Below are 25,005 nucleotides of genomic sequence, written 5' to 3'. Positions count from 1 at the left end.
CAGAACATGTTTTTGGAAATCGAAACGATGTACGTAGATAGTTTGTTCACGATTGTTTACATAAAATATTCCTTCGTTTCCGATTTATGAACGTTTTATACCAAAAACAAAATGGGCGCTGCAAACTTCAAATAGCAGAATCCATTTTCGGAAGTCGAAAATAAACGTTTTCTTTTTCTTTTTTTCTTTTCTTTTCTTTTTTTTTGTATAAATTGGTTACAAATCGTGAACAAAAGAAAGTTTTTGTGTGAATAATCGTGAATGACTGATTTGCATCTTTTATTTTTGATTTCCGAAAATGTATTCGGTTACGTGAAGTTGGCATATTGCTATTTTATGAAATTATTTTATAATGAATTTTGTAAAATTTTCTTTCAACAATTGAAATTAGAAACTCAGTTATGTGTAACCGTTACTTGTATCAATTACTTGTGCGTGCACAAATAAGCCTACAAAATTTTAACAAGATTCTAAGGAACCTTTATTACCAATTAATGTAATGAAAATATTGTTATGGTTCTACTATTAACATACTATTACTGCTATCACTACCATTTATTCTCTGGTTTGATGCAAATAAGAACTGCTTTAAAAAAAATTAAAGCTAGTGCAATTTAAACTTTATGCATAGCCTAAGAGATTGAAGATACCAAGAGATAATTTTCTCCTAGATATATTTTAAGTAAATTATTTATTAATGAATATGAGAAGGTATAAATTAGTTCTTAATGTAGATGACGAATTTTAGAAATTAAATTTTAAAAAAATCTTTTTATTTTTTTCAGCATTGGTTGGATCTTGCCAAAACGGTGATGAAACAGGTTAAAGGTAAGTATGTACTCATATATAGTTTCTTATCTATTCTGAGTTACATCGTATTATTATTATGATTATTATTGAAAGGTATTATTAAAGTTAGTTGTTCCTAAGCGAAAAAAAAGTGTACAATGTAAAACTACAAATTTGTGGAGCAAGTTTCAGAATACTGTTTAGTTTTACCCGATACAACGTTAGGTATTCTTTTCTTATCCAACTTATGTGTGAGGTTCAACATTAGCCAAATCTTGTTGTCTAATATTCTCAAATCTTCTCAGATCTTCTACAGCACTTGCCGATAATACATCATATTGTCTGCTACGAATGGAAAAAGATTCTCTGTATAGTATTTGAGTATTGGTCTTGATACAGAAATATTATTAATTTTTTTGTCCATAAATGTTAAAAATCTTAGATCCCATAACCATTTAAATCTAAAGCTCAAGCTAGAGTCCTCTGATAAATTAGAAAAAGATAAAATATTAGTAATAATTTTGTAAAATATTAAAAAAAAATATTTTCTTATGATTTTGTTTTATTAAACTTATATACACATGTTTTAAATATAATTTTAGATTATTTCTTCATCTTGTAAGTACCCAATTAATGTATCTTATACTACCCATTATCCTCTTTAGTGTCACTAGTAGAACAAAATAGTTTTGTCTTCTAAATTTTCTTTTCGTAATGCTTTCGTTCCATACATGCAAAGAGTAAGATAATATTACAATATTTTTAGCACAGAGTAGTGAGGATCGTATGTGTCATATAGGACACATCGGAATTCTACTAATAAAAAGTGGGAAACGATGTTCTGGTAATGGTCTGTCCTCTTGCCTCCCCACTACGTGCGCTTACGTGTAATACACATCTAATACAATATGCAATACAACAACAATCCAACATTTAAAAAACGGTCACATATTCATAAAACCCAAGTGAAGAGGTTGAAAACATGAGATATCTTTAGATTATGAATAATCATTTTTTGCAACGATTGGTTTCATAGTGTCGCATACGACACATGATGAAACAAAAGGTTTCCATTTCCCCCAAACAGCAGAAGAGCAAAATAATCAACTGCGTATTTATCACCAAGGCTTTAACAAGATAAATCAACATGCATTAAAAAAATAATGCGTTAAAGAAAGAGAAGCAGAATACTTAACGTAATCGTGTTATTTTCCGGTTTCTGTGATATTTTTCTTCCCTCCAAAAACACTACCTAGGACCAACGGAAGGCGTTCTTCAATTGTCACGTCTCTATCAAATTCAGCGCTTACTCTGGCGACAAGAAAGAGAAGCAAAATACGCTTGTCGTATGTGCCATGTTGTCGCTGTATCAGGACAAATAATGCTAATTTTGTGTATCGTATACGACACTAGGCTTCCGAAGAGGTTATAGAATTCAAATGGGTTCTAATTTAGTTAATTCTCTCGTGGATCTACTTATAGGATCATTTATCTTCCTTGACAATTGCTTGACAAATATCTTTCTATACTTTGTTTGTAAAGTGCGGCTTTCTTTAATTCATACACATTTTTTTGTTTCTTTGTTACTGGGTTGGTTTGGATTTTAACGTATATTTCAGCAATAAGAGTAAATGAAACGTGGACCTACAGCTTAATATGGGATCCGAAGCACATTAATTCGCACCAAGGTGTGTACGCTAACCATATAGCCACAAGGGTAGTCCTCCCTTGAATAGCGCGATTGTGCCGATGTAATTTTTGATTGATTGATTGTGGTTTAACAAAGACGTCAGGAGTTAGGTTATTTGTCTCTGTCATGATAAGGCAATGGTTGACACATGCTGGCACATTAAAAATTCAAAACAAAAGTTCTAAAAAAAAAAAAAAAAAAAAAAGTGTAGTTCATGTAACTTCTGTAAGTTAAGAGGTTAAAACAAACAAAATGAAAAATTAAAACAAAGGTCGCGAGAAGACTTAAAGACTGAAAAAAAGGAAAAATACATAACAGGAAAATAACTTTAAAATAACGATGCTATTTATAAAACATTTCAGTCTGTGAGTAACGCGCTCATGTAAACTTTAAAATATCTAAAACAGGGATGAAAATAAGGAACACAATTTTACTCGCCCAAAAAAAAAAAGCTACTAGCACACATCCCACAATAGAAATTATTTACTTACCTTCGGTATGATATCAAATACTCGCCCGCACCGATGCACCACTCGCCCCGGGCGAGTGCTTATTTGCATCCCTGATCTAAAACTTACGGGTTGCAAATGCATCTAGGCGAAAACATTTAAATTTTCTTGATTCTTATTATAAAAGAAGACGCCTCACACTTTCAGTCACCTAATTTCTAATCGTTTTTATACAGGCTGAAAGTTGTTGCTAGTTGCCTTTAACCTTACGCCAAGAGATGTCGCTACTGTATGAGCAACTTGCAGTCGAGCCGAAAGCGAGTTTTAGGGGAACAGTTAGTAATAATCTTATATATAAAAGAGAACGCACAAATCCTTTGTTACCTCATCACGCTAATACGGCTGAACCAATTTCTTTTATTTTTGGGGGATTATTAGGATTTGGACCCTAGATGGTTTTTATCATATCACTTTAATTTTTAATTACCAGTGTCTTGAGATAATTGACCATTCAAGTGTCCATAACGTACAAATCCTTTGTTAGTTCATCATAGGTAAAAATAAACGTATTTATATGCAACCCGCATGACCGTGTCACTCGGCGGGTTAACATAAATGACAGGCGATATAATGTTAACATTTACTGCAATCTACTATGGTTTTTATCATATCACTTGAAAGCGAAAAAGTAAAAATTATCTAAGTAACAAAGTTTATTGCGTTCCGGGGTGACCGCAGCGAAGCGGGGCGGGTTAACATAAATGACAGGCGATATAATGTTAACATTTACTGCAATCTTCTATGGTTTTTATCATATCACTTGAAAGCGAAAAAGTAAAAATTATCTAAGTAACAAAGTTTATTGCGTTCCGGGGTGACCGCAGCGAAGCGGGGTGAACGCTGCTAGTCACACATAAAATAAGACTTTAAAAAACCTTAGAGAATGTTAACTATTCCTATATCACGAATAAAGGAAAGAATACTTCAATAAAGACCACACTATCTCCCAAAATTGATTAAGTTTTTTAGGCAGCCCTAAACGATGTCCGATTTCTGAGTATTCTGAGCATTCTACTACAATATGTCAAATATTCAGTGGCAAGGTACAGTCTTCACAATACGAACGGTTAGCGCCGCGCGCTAAGTAAGAATATGTGGGATGAGTGTGCCCGATAAACAACCGAGCTAGGATCTCTTTTATCTTGACAATTAGTATGTCATTATGTCTGCCGATTTCTCAAAAATAACTTTCACAGAGTAGAGTTTATTTTCCAATATGTTTGCCAGTGAGAACACATCTGTTATATGAAATAGATACAGAGATCTGATTACAGGATGCTTCAGAGCAACATCTGCCAGTGCATATAAGCACACGATGTGGCGAAAGCTAAAGCAGGTCATTAAAAGCGGGCTCAACTGTTGTTAATTCAGCATTTAATACTGAATACAGGCCAGGTAGATTAAATTCGGAACTGCCCTCGTCCGTGACAAAAGCATGGCCAACAAGGAGTTCATGTGGTTCGGATCCCACGTTAAGCTATGGGTCCACGTCTGAACGGGACGCTGTTTTCCAAATCACCCAACCAACCAAAAGGCTTGTAAAGATCTTATGATGTAGTTTCGTCAGTAGGTGTATGCAACTTGAATACCATTAGAATATTTAGGATGATATTCGATTAAACTAATAAAAAGTCTAGAACAAAATTAAAGGAAGTAAACATCTTTTTACACATCTGCATATGAAATAATGACACGATTTAACGCGAAATATGATCATGTGAGTTAATACCGAGAAAGAATCCAGGCCCGTACATATTGGAACTCTTTTAACTAATGTATTAAGCACGTATGAGAAATTCCTATGAATTTATATGGTTAGTTGGATGGTTCATTTGAGTTTTAACCTCCCCGTTCAGCAGTGAAACTATATGAGACGTGGACTTACAGTTTAACGCGGATTCCGAACCACATAAACTCCCGCAGCTCAGTAATTTTAAGTTGCTAAAGTATGTTTATGCCAAAATAGCTTGGCAAATTGGTGTATCTGTAAATCAGACTTGTTCAGCTAACCCATGTTGAGAATTAAGTGTCAGGATTCGAAAAGAACGAATGCCGTATACTACAGGGCAATAATCTTTAACCATTTTGAGTGGAATGATAGTTCAACAGCTGCGGTTCTGTTGTTAGCAGTCGCTGTTGTTACGAGTTGACTCACACACTTCTTATACAGGGTGTTTCAAAATAACACCGACAACGTTTGGGAGGTGATTCCTGACACCAAGATAAGACAAAAAGTATAAACCCACCTGGGTGCACAAGTGCTTCCTTTCGGAGTTATAGGCTGCCGAAAACAGGAAAAAGTGAACTTTAGAGGCCCATAGCTCCAAAACTATGGAATCTACCATATTTTTCTAGTCGGGTCAAGACTTCACTTCGGAACTAATATGTGCTCTATCTAAATATCCAAGTTTCAGAATCCTGTGGTATCTCTCCAACAATTTTTATAGAGGTAGTTGGTGAGTACTTCAAATTAAATGCCCGTAGCCAAGCTCCCTCTATAAAAGTAGTTGTGTAAATATCCTAATATTCTGAAACATGTATTTTTGGATAGCGCACATATTAGTTCCTAAGTGGTCTTGGCCCGACTATGGTAGATCCCATAGTTTTGGAGCTATGGACCTTTAAAGTTCATTTTTTCATATTTTCGGCAGCCTATAACTCCGAAAGAAAGCATTTGTGCACCCAGGTTGATCTATACTTTTTGTCTTATCTTGGTGTCAGGAATCACCTCCCAAACGTTGTCGGTGTTATTTTGAAACACCCTGTAGTAAGGATCAACTGTGTAAGAGTGTTATTATTTTCAAATGTTTGCTTCTTTCCCTTCGTACATGCTTCACATTTATAAAAGTAATACTTTTTTTTTTTTAATCATGAAATGTTCGTGTGTAGTCACAAAATATTGAAGATAGTAGTTCTGTTTTGTTTCTTTTACTTTACTTTTAATTTTCTTCGTTTCGGTTATTTTGGTTAGCCTTTCTCAGAAAACCATCCCGGGAAAGCAGCCAAACATCTTTCGTAACCATTAATATGCTAACCTCTTGTACTGACTTTTGCAGAAGTACTGCTGTATGTCTGTAATTCGACACAGCATTGCAGGCAGCTTGACAAATATAGGAGTAATTGTTTTTTAAGTTCTGGTGGCTCCAGGATTATTGGGCGTAATTAGCTTCCCTTTTTAATAAATTGATTGGCAATCGTTTGACACATTCTACTGTTTGGTCAGTTTTACTAAACGAGGGGTCAAAGTACACACAGTCTTCTTTTACGTTACCAATCCACTACTATCAAAGTAGGTAATTTGTCACAAATTAAGAAGGTCCCGTATAGTGTGGGTTTAAGCTAATCTTTCGTCTTGAAATTGCAATAATCTATCTCTTGTAATCTTTTCTTCCTTTTTCTATTTTTACAATCTATGGTACATTCTATCATATCCCTTAGGACGCAATTCGTTCTCAAACAGAACCTAAACAATTGTTTTTTCCTTTTTCCATCAATGCAATATTGCTCTTTCTACTCTACCGCTTGCTTCTCTCGTTTTCCGTTCGATCTAGCTACTTTTCTCCGTTATTCTTCTATCCTAGTGGTCGAATTGAAGAAATTACTACTGGTATACTCCTATGTATAGACTTACCTTAGGTAGGCCTATACTTCAATGTAGTAGAGCGTGTTCTTTTCACACCTCGTATGAATTTTGGCATCTTAATTTACTACTGGTATGCCATACCGCTCATACCGTCCCAATTCGGTTACTGTTCTATCCACATTTCAAAGACCTCTATCCTTTTTATGTTATTATTGTTGCCTTTGCATCTATGCTTTTGCCATGTAGAATACACTCCTCCAAATCAAACATGTTATGAAAATTTTTCTTAACTCTTCGTTATTCAAAGATAACACTTTTCTTCTTTCTTAGCTTCAACTATTTTTATTATTGCTTTTATTTCACATTCACTCTTTATGTCTTCACTAATAATACTACCTACGTACCGAAAATTCGTTTCAGGTACTTACTTCCTGGGTCGCTTCATTGCGTTAACCACTGATTTCTCTAACGTTTATTTTCTTCCCATATTCTTCTGAGCTTCTAAACATTTTGAAGCGTCACATGCTGTTCAGATTCTGGACAGAGTCCTTCTATCCTCTAACAAAATGCCGTCTTCTGTACGTAGACCTCTGTTCACTATCTCTTTCGAATAGATATTGGAACGTTGATGAGGAGCAACATCTCTGTCGAACTCTTTTTGAATTGCTCTCTCCTCTGTTATTCCATCACGTATTTTAACACTTGTTCGTCTCTTTTCATATAAATTCCTTATGAGTCTTTGATCCTTGCATTACAACCCTATCTTTCAAAGAATCACAATGACAATTACCAATATACCCAGTTAAAAGCTTTTCTAAATCAATAAACATACACTTTGTTCCGTTTTCCTATAAATTTTTCACTGATTACCCTCCTCACACGCCTATAACATTTCATATGACCTTACTTTTCTAGATCAGAACAATTCCATCTCGACTTCCTAATTTGTTCTTTTATACAGCCTTCTTTCAGTATTCAATGTACGATCTTTGTTGCATGCTATATTAGACAATGGTTTATTGGTCCTAACGTCTTTTTGAGTTGGATTTCTTAGCTAAAGGTTAATGTCGTCTTCAAAAATTCTCTTAGTCATCCTTCCGTCTCATACATTACATTACAGAGTCGGAACAGTTCTTTCTTTTACTTTGCTTCCATATTGTAAACAAACTGGGTTTGTTTATTTAGTGTCCGTGTTGTCTTTCCATTGTTTCGGATATCGCTTTCGCATACTTGTTCCGAAGTACCAGAAACTCTTTCTTATCTCGCCTGCTTTGTTTTCTTATTCAGCAACTAGACTTTATGGTCTATTCCTCGTCTCATACAAGTATTCAGTTTGTTCTTACTGTCTTCCTAAAATTTTATTCTGCTGACTGATTTATTTTTCCATTCTTATTTTCTATCGCTGTTCTAATGACCCCAATTTCTTTGGAATTTCCATTGATTTCACTTCCCTGTGTGTTTCTTCATGTTTCCTTATTCTTTCTAATTATTTTATGTTCTTTTGTAGAATTATCTTGCCCTACCTTTAATTTATTACTCTTAAATTTTCTTGTACACTGTTTTGCTTCCTCTGTTTATTCTGTTTTTAAGCCTTCCTTTGCCAAATCTTTTGCTGCATCTCTTTCGTAATCCATTGGTTCTTCTCCGTTTTTGGCTCGGCACTACTTCTGCAACTTTACTCATACAAAGTTTAATATGCTCCCTTCGCGCGTTGATCTTTGTTTAAATGCTTTTCTTTAATTTTCCCACGAAACTATTTTTTTACTTCTTCAAAAATGTCCAGCTTTTTCTCTCTTACTTTCCTTTAGTGATGAGCAAATGCAAGACCAAGACCGTGGTCTTGGTCTTTCACATTCAGTCTTGGTCTTGGTCTTGCATACCCAGTCTTGGTCTTGGTCTTGGTCTTGCATGCAAGAGTCTTGCAAGTCTTGCATTTAAGAAATCTCAAGCTTTTCATACTTAAATTTTACTATGGATATAAGGGATAAGAAACTCTACAATGCGTTAATAGTAACGGAAATACAATGTATGTTTCTAAATGTAATATAGTTTAACTTCGTGTAAGCATGATGATAGTGTACAACATAGGTGATAACCTTATTTTTTTAATGGGTGCCCACGGTTCACTACTTGTAAGATATGTCTAAATCACAACGTTTCGTAATCTGTTTATATTTTTTAAGAGATCTAACACTCCACTGGTTTCCAAACTGGGGAGGCTACCCCTGAAAGAAAATCAAAACGGCACAGATTATTGAAATACGTACCATGAATTGCAAAATTATTTTTACACTCTAAATGTGTCAGATTTTTCCTTTCAACCACGATTAGCTAATCCTTGTATTAAACAAACTTCCAATTACATATTGAGATTTTGTTTTACTGATTCCAATATGTACTCTATGGGGCATAAACATGGGCATTACGCAAAAGCGATTTAAAAAATTGCAGGCTTTCGAAAAGTGGGCATGGAGAAAAAAAGGAGAGAATTAGCTGTGTTGAACGTAAAACGAATGAGAAGGTGTAAGAAATATTAGCAGTAGGGGGGAAAAGAAGACTTTTTAGATATTCTTAAGAGGAGAAATAGGAACTGGTTAGGATATTGGCTGAGGAAGAACTGTATTATGAGGGACGTGCTAAAGGGTATTGTGGAAGGAAAGAGAGGGAAGGAGCGAAGGAGGCTGTAGTTGAAGGAAGGTATTAAAACAGAAAATTGCCACGTCAAGACGAAGAGACTGGCTGAGGACCACCGAACGTCGAACCTTATCAGTTGCAGCAATTAACCTGCCAATAATGGCAGAATAGTTATGATGATGATGATGATGATGATATGTTTAACAATATTGACCAAAAAAAGAGAGAGCAAATTAAAATAATAATTATTATTATAAAACCTCTTAATATTTTAGAATAATTTGAGTAAAAACTGAAAATGACTCAACTGTCTATGTCTTGTATAAATTCAATTTATATGAATACTTTCGACTTGTATTAGAAATACAAAATAACGACATCAAACTCCAAGTTATTTGAAGTCTCACTTGTGAATATGGATTACTAGCATCACTTCGTTGGGTTAAACTAAAAAAATAATATATTTCGTTAGTTAGTCATTTTTTACTATTAGTAAAGCGCTCTCTGAATCGATCATTTTCGATTATTTTTATATTTTTCTCCCCTCCTTCCCAAGTTGCGGGGCTAAATTTGGATTTAAACGGCATCTGAAGTGTCGCTGTTTGTCTCAGAGACCCCGAAAACTATGGATTAGGCACTAATATCGGTCATTTTCAATAAACTTATATATCTCCTCCTTCCTCATGTCGCGAGACACGGCATTAGAAGTGCCATTGTTCATCCCAGTGATTTCGAAAACCATGAGTTGTACATTGATAATGGTCATTTTCGATAATTTTTATATATCTCCTTCTCTCCCAAGTTGCGGTGCTGAATTTGCATTTAAACGGGATAGGAAGAGTCACTGTTCATCTTAGCGACGCCGAAAACTATGGACTCGACACTAATATTTGATCATTTTTGATCATTATTATGTATCTCCCTCTCCCCCAAGTTACGAGGCTGAATTTGGTCGTAAACGGTATCGGAAGTTCAGTATTCAACTCAGCGACCTCGAAAACTATGGATTCGACACTAATATACGTCATTTTCGATCATTTTTATATTTCTTCCCTTCCCTCCACCAAGCTACGGGGCTGAATTTGAATTTCAACAGCATCGGAAGTGTCACTGTTTAGCTCAGCGACCCCAAAAACTATAGATTCCATTTTAATATCGGTTACTTTCGATCATTTTAAAATATCTTTCAACTCCCCCTCTCCTAAACTGCACCGTCAAAGAGATATGACAAAAAACATTTCAGATTCGATCCTCATCTATGATGAAAATGAGATCGAGTTCGGTCGGATGGTTCAAGAGTTATTAAATTTTATTTATTTTTGTACATTTTCCATCCAATTCCTCTCCCCTAAATTCCACCGTCAAAGTGATTTGATAAAAACCACCACAAGTCCGAACTTCATCTACATATATTGAAAATTTGATTGAGATCGATCGGCTGGATCAAGAGTGATGACGTTACAATGACAGTCACTTATATTTTTAGTTTTTTACATATATCTCCCTCCTCTCCTCCCCTTGTTGCACCATCAAAGTCAAATTATAAAAATCGCCCCAGGCCTGAACTTCATCCATATTCAACTTTTGATCAATATCGGTCAGGTGTTTCAAAAGTTAAGTTTTATTTATATAAATCTCCCCCTAACCTCCTCCTCCCCTATGTTCTACCATCAAAATGAAACAAACTCTAAAAAACTCTCCAGGACCGAACCTCATACATGTTAAAAATTTGATTGAGATCGGTTCAAGAGTTATTGTCACAAACTTAATCACTTTTATTTTTATTTATATTGATTTTTGTACATATCCCCCGCCTCCTCCTCCCCTACGTTGTTCCTTCAAAGTGAACTGACAGATAACATTCCAGGCTTGAACCTCATCTATGTTAAAAAATAGATCGAGATTGGTCGTTTGGTTCAAGAGTTATTAAGTTTTATTCATTATTTTTAACTCCCCTTTCTCCCCTCCACTAAGTTTTACCGTCAAGGTGAAATGATGAAAAGACTCATCTATGTTTAAAATTTGATCGAGATCGGTCGGGTGGTTCAAGAGATTAGTAGTCATAAAAATAGTCACTTTCAATTTTATAATATAGATTTATTGTTGTAGTATAATGTTATATCGCTCAATCCTCGATGTGCCATATAGCTAAGGAGGCTAAAAGTTATATTCAACGTACAAGCATCCGTCCATGAAATCAAACTTGTCATGAAAATGTTATATCGATATTAATTTTATGAGCACACATTAAAAATTTCCAACGGATGCTTGAGTCTCGGAGCCAAGGTCATGCTCACGTAGTCGACACCTATGGTGTACGGTATTACCGATGTTAAATATTACATTTCTCTTTATTTTTGGAAGAAGAACACCACTAATATACTTTGAAATGAAATGAAGTATCTAGTTTAACGTCCCACGATTATGCATCAAGGCTAAGGGAGACGGTAATTATGAGAAATGACTAAAATGGTGGAATGAAGAAAGTAGGAGGAAACATTAAAACGCCGAGAAAATCCACGCACACAGTGTTTATCCATCAAAATGCTCACATGGCGCAAGATAACACCTGTGTGGCTTGAAAACGAGCAATATCTACAGAAAACGCGAATAACCAATTTAGAAAACGACATAGTGTAGCTATATGTTACAGGGTCTGAACGACTCACACGGATTGCATAAACTACTGGTAACACATTCACTTCAGCAGCATTTTTACTGAAGCCAAGAAATCCATCTCCTTCTTTTTTACATTCTAAATAAAAAAAAAATTCAAGTAGTGTCGGTAGTTGTGCAAGACTCTTGCGCAAGAGTCTTGGTCTTGGTCTTGCATCGGGATTCCTGGTCTTGGTCTTGGTCTTGATCTTGGTCTTGCATGCAAGACTCTTGCAAAAACTGCAAGACCAAGACTCTTGCGCTCATCACTACTTTCCTTCTTGCTACATTCTTTAGTTATACATTCGAAAAACACAAGATTATTAGATTTATCTGTTGATATTGTGCATATACATCTCTTCCTGTGCTGATTGAATCTGGTGTTTTCACTTATGAGTGACTTCTGTCGGCAAAAATTAACCTGTCCTCCTCTGTCCTGTCTCTTCTGTCCTACTTCTTTCGACCAAATCAGATTTGTCACCTACACTACTTACCCGTTCTTCCATAATAACATCAAAATTTCTCTTTATAATTACTGACAACCCTTTTTCTCAGTCCATATTTTTCTTTTCTTTTTTTCTCGAATTTCCCTCTATTTCTGCTATCCTTTTTACTGTGGCCGGTGTGTAAGTCTGTGCTAATACTAGATCCTTCCAGTAACTCTTAAATCTTAATGATCACAACCCTGTCATCAATAAATTGTACTTCCACCTTCTTCTCCTTTAAGTGCTTACCAGAAATACCGCTATGACTGCCTTTCTCATTATCTGACGAAAATACTATTTGTCGCTTGACATTTCCCCATTATCTCCGCAAGCCGTAAATCCTCAAGTTCTACCAAATCTAGATTACTTTGTTCATTTCAGCTATAAGATTTTCATTTTTTTTTTCGTGTATTATGGCACATACATTCCAGGTTCCTGTTGTAATATTTTGCTCTTACTTGTCGTTTTTACTTTTAGCTGTCTTTCTCACATTCGTACTCTCTTGCTCAATAGCCTTTTCCAATAGCCTGGTGATTTGAGTGGGAAAGTATCTTAACTCCAGAATTTTTTGTCCTGCAAAAGATTGTTGTCCATAGTTTTCTTTCTTTCGGCAGGCTAAGAAAGGACATTGTGCTAGTAACCGAATAGCTCTCAAACATCAAAATTTCTCGACGCCCATCGTTTGATCAGATTTGATCAACAATTTTCTATCTCTGAAAGGGATTGTTTTTTTATATGGAGGGTCTGTTGTGTGTACAGCGATAGAAATACATTGACGTTCTCTTTACTTTCCGTTCGTGTATTTCTCAAATTTCTTCGCGTTTACAATTTTTCGATGTTGTAGTGTTTAAAATGTTTGTACTCTGAAATCACGATAATCTGTCCTGTGTCCTTTATTTCTACACATTTATTCTTTGTCAAACTATGGACTATGTTTCTCCCCTTTAAGATATCTGCTTTTAGTTTAGCTGCTTTTTTTCTAAAGAAGAAAATGCGGTTTGTCTTCATCAAATCTAATCTCACTATCGCCTTTTTTCTCTTCATAAGCTATAAATTTGGAAACTTTTAATCACTTACGAATCCTAATCAACACACACACACACGTGCATAATGTCAGTTCTGTAATTTAGAATAATTCACTGAGTATTATGTTGGTTTTCATCAGGCAGAATACAACGAATACTCGAAGACTATCACCTTAAAAAGTAAGAAATAATGTCAATAATGTAAACAAATACAAGTACAAATGAATCAGAATCTCGTGGATTTTCTATCGTTGTGGACTTTATCTCTAACGATGCTAATCATATCTATATCATTCTGATATTATTAGCTGTTTGTAAAGCAGGTAAATATTATGTGACGATGTACGTAGCCAAAAGGTTACTGATCATGCCTTTGGTCTTGGTGGTCCTGGGTTCGTTTGTGGTAGTGGTACAGAGTTCCGGTGTTTATTTCATATCGTCTGGTAATTGGAGATCTGTCTAAATTAAAAGGTAGTGAGCTTCGATTTTCGAAGGCCAGAAATAGTGTGCTGAAAATACGTGCATTTACTCGTATCGAATGTGTTATCTGGCCGGAAGTAGCCGTTTATGGATTGTAACGCCAAGGAATTTAGTTCAGTTTAATGATATGAGAAGCATGAAGCTTATTAACTGTAAAACGAATGAATTACACAAAATTGAATGTGAGTCACTGCAACTGTTTCGAACATGTTAAATTTACTTATACATAATAGGCAAAGAATATCTCTTGTATAATAATTAATCGGAAATTTTGGCATTAAAAATCTTAGGAAAAAATCTTTTTTTTTTTTTTTTTTTTTGTCATTTCATTTGATTTAAGTAACCACTTCCCAAATGTGTTTTTGAGTTCCTGGTACGTTGTTGTTATATATATCTGAAAATGTACACAGCAAAAAATGAGGTGTTGAAACAACACAAAATGACTACCACTTTAGCGTGTTACTTGTGTATCAATTCAACACCAAGCACATCGCCTTCAGAGTATATCAGAAATACCTTGTTAGTGGCTGTGAGTATTTGCATTTTTATTATTATTATTATTATTGTTTGGTATGAGCAAAGCTTTGGGAAATATATTTCGCATTTATGGCAAGTGACTAATAACATTCTATGTTTTCTGTAATCGGTCACAATAATATTGTTGTAAACCTGTGAATCATTTGACAACAGTTACACAGATAGCTGTGCTTCCATCTATTTTCCTTATCTGTTATTCTTGTGTCTTAGCACGTAAGAACAGAAAATGGCAGAACTGTTGCCTATGTAACTGTTGTCAAACGATTGACAGGTTTACAACAATATTATTGTGATTGATTACAGAAAACATAGAACATTATTCGTTACTTAGCATAAGTGCCAAATATATTTCGCAAAGCTTTGCTCATATTAAACGATAAATACCAATGCAAATTCAGGTAGTAACGAGTTATTTCTGATATGCTCGGAAGGCGATGTGCTTGGTGCTGACGAACTGGCCACCTGGAGCTCTAACCAAGTTAAAAAATAGGTTATCCGTAGCTGGCGGAGAAAAATAAGCGAGTCATTTAGTATTTCCATCCCCATTGGTTGAATTATTGAATCACGAACATCTTATATACGGTTGGATTACTTGCCTCCTTGAGGTCAAGGAAACAACCGTCGAGTTGATTCTAAACCTCCACGAAGGCTAACACACCTAATCGATCTTAACTGTTGACGACCTTGCTATTTCTTTTGGCTTCACGATTTATTTTGATACTCTCCTCTTCGGATGAAGAGACACCCGAAATCAGTTGACGACTTAGGCATCTCTACCGGTTAACGAATACTTTTTGTGCTTCCTCTTCGGGGGAAGCAGATTAGTAACCTACAAACTTAGAGCATTGCTCTAAGAACAAACCGTTTAAAAGGTACCACACTACCCTCCTTTCTGGTAAGCTGGCGCCATCTTCTAAATTAACTATAAAGATGGCCTCTCAGAAGACACCAGTCAAATCTGAGAAAAAGGCACAATCATCCAAGATTCGTAATATCAGGGGTAAAATGATAAGAGCAACGTATAAACCAGATTTCCTTGTGTCTTCAGGTAAAAACAAGCAAATGACCGCTCCACCGAAGTCAAAATCGTAAACAGACAAGTATTTCATAGCCATCAATGTCGAATACCACTGATGACATGGATTTCACAGTAGTGGGAACACTAAAGCGACGTACGTCTCCTTTGGAAAATCTCAACAAGGCAGAAAAACTATTTAATAGCACCCAAGAATGTCCACCTCTTCCCACTAGTAATAAGTTCGATGTTTTGTCTTCCGAACAAACAGATAATGCTAGTGCCAGTAACAACAGTGCGCCGACTAACAAGCCCTCCAGTTTCAAGCCACCTCCAATTTTCATATACGGAATTACAAACACATATACCTTCATAAAGACTTTGTCACGAGCATTGAAGGAGCCTCCCTTAGCACAGCCCAATAAGGAGCGCATTCGACTTCAGGCAGCTAACAAAGATGATTACAATTCTATCAAGACTTATTGTGAACAAACGAAGACTGAATATGTCACAGGAGTAGCAAAAAATGAAAGGCCCATTAAGGTAGTTGTTCGAAAACTACCTATTGACACTGAAGTAGTCGATCTGAAGATGAATTTATCCGATTGGGCTATAAACCAAGAAGTGTCCACCAAATGTCTCACAAGAGTAAAACGGATAACACGAAAGTAATGATGCCACTGTTCTTTGTTGTTTTACCTTACAAGCCTTACAAGCCTCCCTCAGTCCTGCAATGTTACAAATGTCAACGCTTGCGGCATTCGCAAGACACCTGCCAAGCCCACCCGAGCTGTCTCAAATGTGGTCAATCATATTTCACCCAGTCATGCAGCAAATCAGACACATCCACACCCACCACCTGCGCAAACTCTCAGGGAGATCGCCCAGCAAATTACCGTGGCTGTCCGGTACTTAAATCTTACTCAGAAGCTCTCAAATTGCCGGTGCAACAACCGAAGAAACACCCAGATATAGCTAAGAAAAGTTTCCACATACCACCCGCAGAGAAAACTTCCATTCCCACTGCTGATAACAACCCGTGACTACGGATAACGAAGACGTTGAAGCTTCCATTTCTCACACCCAACCAGCTACTGCCGTCCAACAAGAGAACTCTAACGAAGCCCTTGACTTAAAGTCAGTTCTTTCATTATTCAAGGGCTTACATTTCCGTAAAATACTTACACACATTAAACGTGGTATTACACGTTTTCGACAAGCTGCAGACTCAGCTTCCAAGACTACAGCAGTAATCGAAACAATAGCGGAAATGGTTGACGATGGCTGTTTCTAAATCCGGCGTCCTACACCACACACTTATATATGCTATGTGGAATGCAGACGGTCTCGAGGGGCAGAAACAAACGCTTCTCTGCTTTCTAATAAAACATAGAATTGATGTCATGTTCATCCAAGAAACACATTTTACTGCTCGCATCACTACTTGGTGCCTATCTAATTACATTGTGTACAGACAGGATAGAGTGGGTAGACAGAAAGGAGGATTGCTGCATATCATCAAAAAGTCATTACCAGGAAGGTTGCTTACAATACCACCACTACTTACTTTAGAGGCACTTGCTGTTGAGCTAATAACTCCAGGAGTTCTATTAATACTGGTCACCGGGTACAGGTCTCCGGCCACACACTTAGAACCGACTGACTTCGATATCATCGCAAACTTAGGGCCCAAAGTTATTTTAGCTGGTGACCTTAATGCTAAGCGTGGAGAATGGAACTCCATTACTCTAAACACTGCTGGGGACGCTTTACATCAATATCTCCTCAGTCCAACTTCATCATCAGAGCTCCACCAGATCCAACTCATCATCCAAAATTCGGCGGACAACCCGACGTGCTTGACGTTGCTCTTTGCAAAACACATCCTTATGTCATCTCGGACCTAGACTCAGACCACGATCCAGTCATTTTTCACGTCTTCCACCGTAGCATTGCCCATACTGCTCCTATTATCAAACACAGAAATTTATTGGGATGTGTTTAAACAAGAATTAAACTCTGATCGATCTAAGAGATCGGCTCGCCACCATTCAGGACATCGATCAAGCAGTTTCTCAAATCACAATAGCAGTCCGTACAGCAGAGGCAGCAAGCTCCACTACTACAATCTCTCCAACGCAAACAGGGCAATGCGACAGTCTACATCTGCAACTCTGTCTTCATTTAAAACGTTGGGCTAGACGTCGCTGGCAGCACACACTTCATCCAGCCTACAAGACACTGGAATAAACTGCGTGCAAATATCAAGATGCTGACTCAGCGACAAAAATCAACAGTACTGGGAAGATACTTTTCGTAACCTCACAATAAATGATCGCAAAATTTGGACATACTCTAAATCCTTCCAACGGGCTACTATTGCTTCCAGAGCTAGAGTCCTCCAAGGACCAAAAGGACTGACTCAAGACCCTCAGTCGCAAGCGGCTACTTTTGCTGAATCTGCAAGCACAGTTTCAGCCCAATAAAGGCCAACTCGATCCTTATCTCCACCAGCACATTAGAACTACCTTATATAGTATACGAACACAAAACCCGACACTGGCATCAACCTAGTTACACCTCGGGAAATAGAAAAACACATATATTGTCTACCGACAAAGACAGCTGCTTCCGGAAAGAATCCGCTGCTTCCGGAAAACTATAGGCCGATAAGTCTCCTGTCACACTTGAGTAAATTATTTGAACGCGTATTCCTCTAGGGGCTGAAAAACATGTCGCCAATAGTGATCTTCTACCCTTCCATCAGTTTGGGTTTCGTGCTCAACATAGCACTACTACGCAACTCTTACGAGTAGTTGATCACTTAACAGTGGCTTTCAATAGCAAAACACCTGGTAGTATACCTGGATGTGTCAAAAGCATTTGATAAAGTCTGGTTAGCAGGATTATTATATAAACTATACACACAAGGTCTGCCGGATCGTCTTCTGCATTGGCAGAACCTTTCATGTGTCGGTTGATTGTATCAAATCCTCCTGTAGGCCAATTAAAGCAGGTGTTCAGGTGTTCCACAGGGCGCTGTACTTTCACGCTTTTATATAATCTCTATACAGTAGATCTCCCGACTCTACCAAACTGCTTTTTTCGCAACGTATGCCGACGATACCACCTTTTTCACAACAGTGCTACATCTATATGGAACGTCAACTAGACGGTTTTCAGGAATGAGCCAGACGTTGGAGGGTTAAAGTAAATGCCGACAAAAGTTGCGCTGTCATCCACAGTAGAAGACGCATCCGCGCCCCTCGAAATATAATCTATGAGAACGCACACATTCCTCACGCCACGCACGCGAAATATTTGAGTGTGACTTTAGATCGTGGGCTCACGTTCGCCCCACATATCAAAGATATAAAGCAACGAGCATTACGCAAAATCTCGGCATTGTACCCCATCTTTCGCTGCAGTTCAATCTCTCATGAGGTCCGCGTGCACATAATCAAGATGATAGTCCTGTCCACACTTTCTTAGGCATGCCCTGCCTGGCAACATGCTTTTAATATTCATTTTCAAACACTCGAAAGTGTGCAATTGAGAGCTGGTCGCATCATCACTGGTCACGACAGATATACACGCAACAGCCAAATTCTGGAAGTTTAGAGCTGCTCCCTGTTAGGGAAGTTCTACTGCATCTCCATCATAAGTTCTGGCATACTTTACCAAGGCATGTTAATCCAGCTATAGCTACCATCGGCACCGAATGCGCTCTACGGAGTGTTCATCGCACGCCACACATTTAATATATTTCCATAACTCGTAATAACATCATCATCAGCTACTCTGCGACAGTTGTAGATGTAGACTTCCAGACGTAACAAAACAATAGTAATAACCAACAAGCCACCTGCACATCTATATATATTCTTTATGCCATCTTCCTCATGGAGTCAGGGACTTCGGCCCGATACTCTTCACAAAACTTCAACATTACCGTTATCGTACTGTACCGTTGGTGCTGAATCAACACGCAAGTAACACGCTAAAGTGGTAGTCATTTTGTGTTGTTTCAACACCTCATTTTTTACAGTGTATTACACCAAATCATAATTTCATTTTACATCAACTCTTGGTATGTTTCTTTACAAATTTTGTCATGTGATGATCTGTACTCGTAATTGTAAGTCAGTTATTTATTTGGTACATTTGCTAATGCATGTTAAAATTTTATTACAGATATGGACCCAATTCTTTTTAGTTTCCGAGTGAAATTTTATCCACCTGATCCATTCCGGTTAAAAGAAGAAATTACGAGGTATCAAATTTATCTTCAGCTCAAAAGAGATTTGCTGCATGGTCGTTTGTATTGTACTCAAGATGAAGCTGCCTTGTTAGCAGCATATATCTTACAATGTAAGTGTATTTCTTATATACAATTAGTAAGTAGGCCTATATATGTGTGTTCCATATCTCTATTCAATGACAAAAGCTCTAACTTAATTAGTTTCACTCAGTGGCATATAGAGAATTCAATCAAGGGAAGAGAGTTAAAGCACCCAAGTTCATATCACTTCAGGATGCGCAACTTTTTAATCATTTCTTAATATACAGAACGCTCCGGGAAATAACACCCTATTGACAATTGTTTATAAGTTTTTTTAAATACGTAACCAATTTTCATGAACAAAATCATCCACTCTGTTCCTTACAGTAGTAGAATTTATTACATCGCATTTCATTTATGTCATTACATGTATCAGTAGCGGACCATGGCGCAACGTCTAACCTTGGTTGAGCGGGCTTAGTTTGCACCCCGGTACGAAGTGTGGCAATCCATGGTACTGTACAAGTAGAGTGATTATGTCAAAGTATGAAAGGACCTCGTACCTTGGTAGATGCAAAGATTATAAAGATTTATCAATCGAACTTAATAAACACAAGTCCTAGCAGATATTAGGAGACACGGTCACCTCTCAACATCCAGGACGGGGAAAAATGTGCAAATGGTTCGCGAAATATTCACTCGGTCATAGTGTGGTGCGGCAAGACATCCACAAAAGTTGTGGGTCCATATGTCGTTCTGGATACAATGAATGCAGAACGGTAGGTTGCTATGGTGGAAGATTATGTTCATGATATTGTATCCACGTAAGACAATTACAACAACCTAATCTTTAAGCAAAATGGGGCCCCGCCTCATTTCGCACGGGGTTGTCCGTGCGTGCAATAGTTTTCCAGGACGTTGGTTGGAACTTCGTAGCACCCTTGAATGGCCAGCAAAGAGTCCTGACCTAACGCCCTGCTATTTCTTCCTCTGAGGGTGGGTGAAAAAGGGAGTTTATCGCATAAGTCAAAAACTGTTGATAAATTACAGGGTTGAATTCGCCAAATTTTTGCAGTGGAGTACCTGCAGATATCTGTCGCAAACATCCCCAACAATTGGTGCTTATGTGCAGTTTTAGCAATGCAAACAATTCTACCATTGTAAGAAACAAAATGCTTTTTGTGTCATTTGTTAAGTATTTGAAAAAGTTACTAACAATTTTCAATGGGGAGTTAATTTCCGCCCACCCTATAGTAAATTTATATTTTTACATAATATCTTTTAAAACCCCTAACTCATTTGCGTACGCCACTGGTTTCACAAACACTTAGCCGAAGTCAATAATTTTCTTCATCTGTTCGAATTGGCGAAACCGTCAGTCGTGCCTTTGGTAAATTCTGTATCCAACAGAAACCTATTATTTGCATAATTAGTAAATATCTATATATTAAAATGTTAGGTTTATATGTTTCTCTCCAAAGAAAACTTTATATGTTTATCTCCAATCCTTTCGACAATGAGATCTTGAAAACCACAAATGCTGTGAACGTGCAGTTTTCTCTGGTCGATTCCAAATTTTGTGTAAATTGTCAGTTCTAATTGAATGTTTAAAAATGTGGCCGTTATTTCTGTATTACATTTTTAGGGTTACACTAGAAGTGTTGAAATTTGTAAAAATAAAGCATTATATCCTGTAAGTTATACATTCCAACACAACTTTGTATATCTCTCAGGCATTTGTTTCATGGCCAAATGATAATGATCTTTCTTGTTTGGAGTGTTTTGCCCAATGAACATCATATATCACTGACATTATAATTAATTATGTATGTAATGTATTTGCTTATTGTATACTACATGCAAGAAGAAAGAAAACACTGATCATACATGACCGTGTAGGCTCAAGTCTTGCAACGATGCTTGATATTGAAAAAATAATCGAAAAATTCTTTCCTATATGATAGCCCTTTCCGATTTTTATCAAGATATCTTTCACTCATGTCTGTAAAGGGACTATACAGATGTTGTGAGGAATAACAAGGAGATTCATGCTCAAGTGTGAATGATGCGCTGTGTAGAGAGCGCAGGTTCAGCTAGTCTATCTATTAAAATGCTTCAATACCAATAAAAGCGCCTGCGCTCCAACCTATAAACTTTGATTTCAAACCTTTGATTTGCGGTTATTTGTAATTTCACGTTTAACAGAAACAAATGTTTTAAACTATGTGTACTTTAAATAAATTATTTAAGTATACCTTTTTTCATATAAAGTTTATTTTTAAAAATTATTGTTCAAAGCCTTTTTATTTTAATAAGGCTTTTCTAAAATCAATGAAAATGAATTGTGCTGCCATCATAGGCGCCGATCCCGGGAGGCCCGGGTCCCCCAAAGCTCATGGGGGCCCCCTTACTGTATTTGTAAAATTACAATACTTGGCATAATTTGAATGCAATTTGTTTTTTTAAATCCTAATATATGTTTTCTTCATCTGAATGCCCCCCCCCCCAAATCGGCGGAGTTGGCTGCTGTCTTGGAGTTCTTTTAAACTATACGTTTGTGGGCGTTTATATGTTTGTGGCCAATCCTTTCGACAATGAGAACTCGGAAACTGCAGGCTCTAGAAAGATGACGTTTTCACTGATCGATTTCAAATTTTGTGTAGATTGCCCAGTTCTAATTGGATATTTAAAAAACATGGTCATTATTTCTTTATTAGATTTTTACGGGTACACTGGAAGTATTGAAATTAAGAAAAAAACTAAAGCATCATATCCTACACATTATACATTCCAACACCGCATAATTGTATAAATGAGTTGCATACCTCTAACAGCAAGTTGAATCTTTATTGTTGGGAGTGTTTTGTCCCAATGAACACCATATATCACTGACATTGTAATTGATTGTGTGTGTAATGTATTTGCTTATTACATATTGCACGCAAGAAGAAAGAAAACACTGATCATACATGAATTAAAAACTCCAACCGGAAGTAGGCTCAAAACTTACAAACGGTGCGAGATATTGAAAAAGTAATCGAAAAAATCTTCCCTTTATGGTGTCTCTTGCCAATTTTTATCAAGACGCCTTTCACTTGTGTCTGTAAAGGGACATGTACAGATGTGAGGAACAACAAGGAGATTCATGCTCATATGTGAATGTTGCGCTGTGTAGAGAGCACAGGTTCAGCTAGTCTATCTATTAAAATGCTACAATAGCAATTAAAATCGCCTCGCTCCAACCTATAACTTTGGCTTTCAAATCTTTCATTTACGGTTATGTGTGATTTCACGTTTAACAGAGACAAACATTTTGAGTATTTGTACTTTAAATAGTCTAAATTAGTTAACTATATCTTTTTCATTAAGTTTATGATATATAATTATTGTTCAAAGCCTTTATATTTTAATAAGCCTTCTCTAAAATCAATGCATGTGAATTGTGCTTCCATCTTCCTAGTTCTTTTAAACTATGTTTATATGTTTGTGGTCAATCCTTTCGACAATGAGATCTCGGAAACTACAGGCTCTAGAAAGATAACGTTTTCACTGATCGATTGGAAATTTTGCGTAGATTGTCCAGTTCTAATTGAACATTAAAAAAAAAAAAACATGACCATTATTTCTTTATTACATTTGTTAGGGTATATCGAAAGCGTTAAAATTAAAAAAAATAACTAAAGCATCATATCCTATGCGTTATACATTCCAACACCACAATGTTGTATATTGGGGTTGTATATGTCTCAGGCGTTTGTTCCATGACCAAATAATAGTGAAAAAGGAAGGATAACCATTTTCCAGTCTAAGTTGAATCTTTATTGTTTGGAGTGTTTTGCCCAATGAACACCATATATCACTGACATTATAATTGATTGTATGTGTAATGTATTAGCTCATTTTAAAATATATAAAACTATAATCATGCCTGTTGTTCTGTGTGGTTGCTTAATATGGTCGCTTATTCGAAAAGAAGAACATAGATTGAGAATATTTGAGAACAAGATCCTGAGACGAATATTCGGACCCAAGAGAAACGGGAATAGGGAATGGCAGAAACTTCATAACGAGGAATTTATACTGTTTATCCAACATTGTTAGAGTCATCAAATCTAGGAGGCTCAGGTGGGTAGGTCATGTAGCCAGGATGGAAGAAAGAAGGAACGCTTTCAAAATCTTAACAGGAAGACTAGCCGGAAAATGACCATTAGGAAGACCTTGGCGCAGGTGGGAGGATAATATTAAGATGAATCTCGCAGAAATAGGAATGCAAAGTAGAAACTGGATCCAATTGGCTAAGGATATACGTAAGTCAGTGGAGAGTTTTTGCGAATGCGGCATTAAACCTCCGGGCTCCACAGGCCATAGAGTTAGTTAGTTTATGTATTTGCTTATTACATACTGCATGCAAGAAGAAAGAAAACACTGGTCATACATTAATTAAAAATTCCAACCGGAAGTAGGCTCAAATCTTGCAGACGAAACGAGATATTGAAAAAGTAATCGAAAAAAAATCTTCCCTTTAGAGTATCTCTTGCCAATTTGTATCAAGACGTCTTTAAATTGTGTGTGCAAAGGGACATGTACAAATGTGAGGAATAACAAGGAGATTCATGCTTATATGTGAATGATGCGCTGTGTAGAGAGCGCAGGCTCAGCTAGTCTTATCTTTTAAAATGCTACAATAGCAATGAAAAGCGCCCGAGCTCCAACGTATAACTATAGCTTTCAAATCTTTCATTTACGGTTATGTGTGATTTCACGTTTAACAGAGACAAACATTTTAAGTACGAGTACTTTAAATAAATCAGTTAACTAGATCTTTTTCATAAAGTTTATGATATAAAATTGTTGTCCAAAGCCTTTGTATTTCATTAAGCCTTCTCTAAAATCAATGCACATGAATTGTGCGTCCATCTTCCTAGTTCTTTTAAACTATATATTGTGGAAATTTATATGTTTGTGGGCAATCTTTCGACAATGAGATCTCGGAAACTACAGGCTCTAGAAAGATGATGTTTTCACTGATCGATTGGAAATTTTGCGTAGATTGTCCAGTTCTAATTTAATATTTTAAAAACATGGCCGCTATTTCTTTATTACATTTTTTTAGGGTACGCATGGAAGCGTTGAAATTAAAAAAAAAAGCACCATATCCTACGCGTTATACATTCCAACACCACGTTGTATATAGGGGTTGCATATGTCTCAGGCTTTTATTTCATGGCCAAATAATAATGAAAAGGGAACGATAACCATTTCTCCAGTTTAACCAGTAAGATGAATCTATTTTTGGAGTGATTTGCCCAATGAACACCATA

The 25,005-nt window shown here is 36.6% G+C and overlaps 1 protein-coding gene across 5 annotated transcripts in view; it reads left to right on the top strand.

Moving 5' to 3' along the window:
- Frmd5 (FERM domain containing) overlaps positions 1-25,005 on the top strand; it is a 334,663-nt gene that overhangs the window by 241,843 nt on the left and 67,815 nt on the right. For all 5 annotated transcript variants that reach the window (XM_081748053.1, XM_081748047.1, XM_081748042.1 and 2 more), the window contains exons 3-4: positions 786-828; positions 19,597-19,773. In XM_081748053.1, coding sequence (XP_081604179.1) covers positions 786-828; positions 19,597-19,773 — 220 coding nt within the window. The remainder of the gene's footprint in view (positions 1-785; positions 829-19,596; positions 19,774-25,005) is intronic.

Source organism: Thermobia domestica, chromosome 2 (genome assembly GCF_964235325.1).
Source record: "Thermobia domestica chromosome 2, izTheDome1.hap1.1, whole genome shotgun sequence".
NCBI lineage: Eukaryota > Metazoa > Arthropoda > Insecta > Zygentoma > Lepismatidae > Thermobia > Thermobia domestica.
Note: the sequence above shows the minus strand (reverse complement) of the source record. Positions and strands in the feature narration are given on the sequence as shown.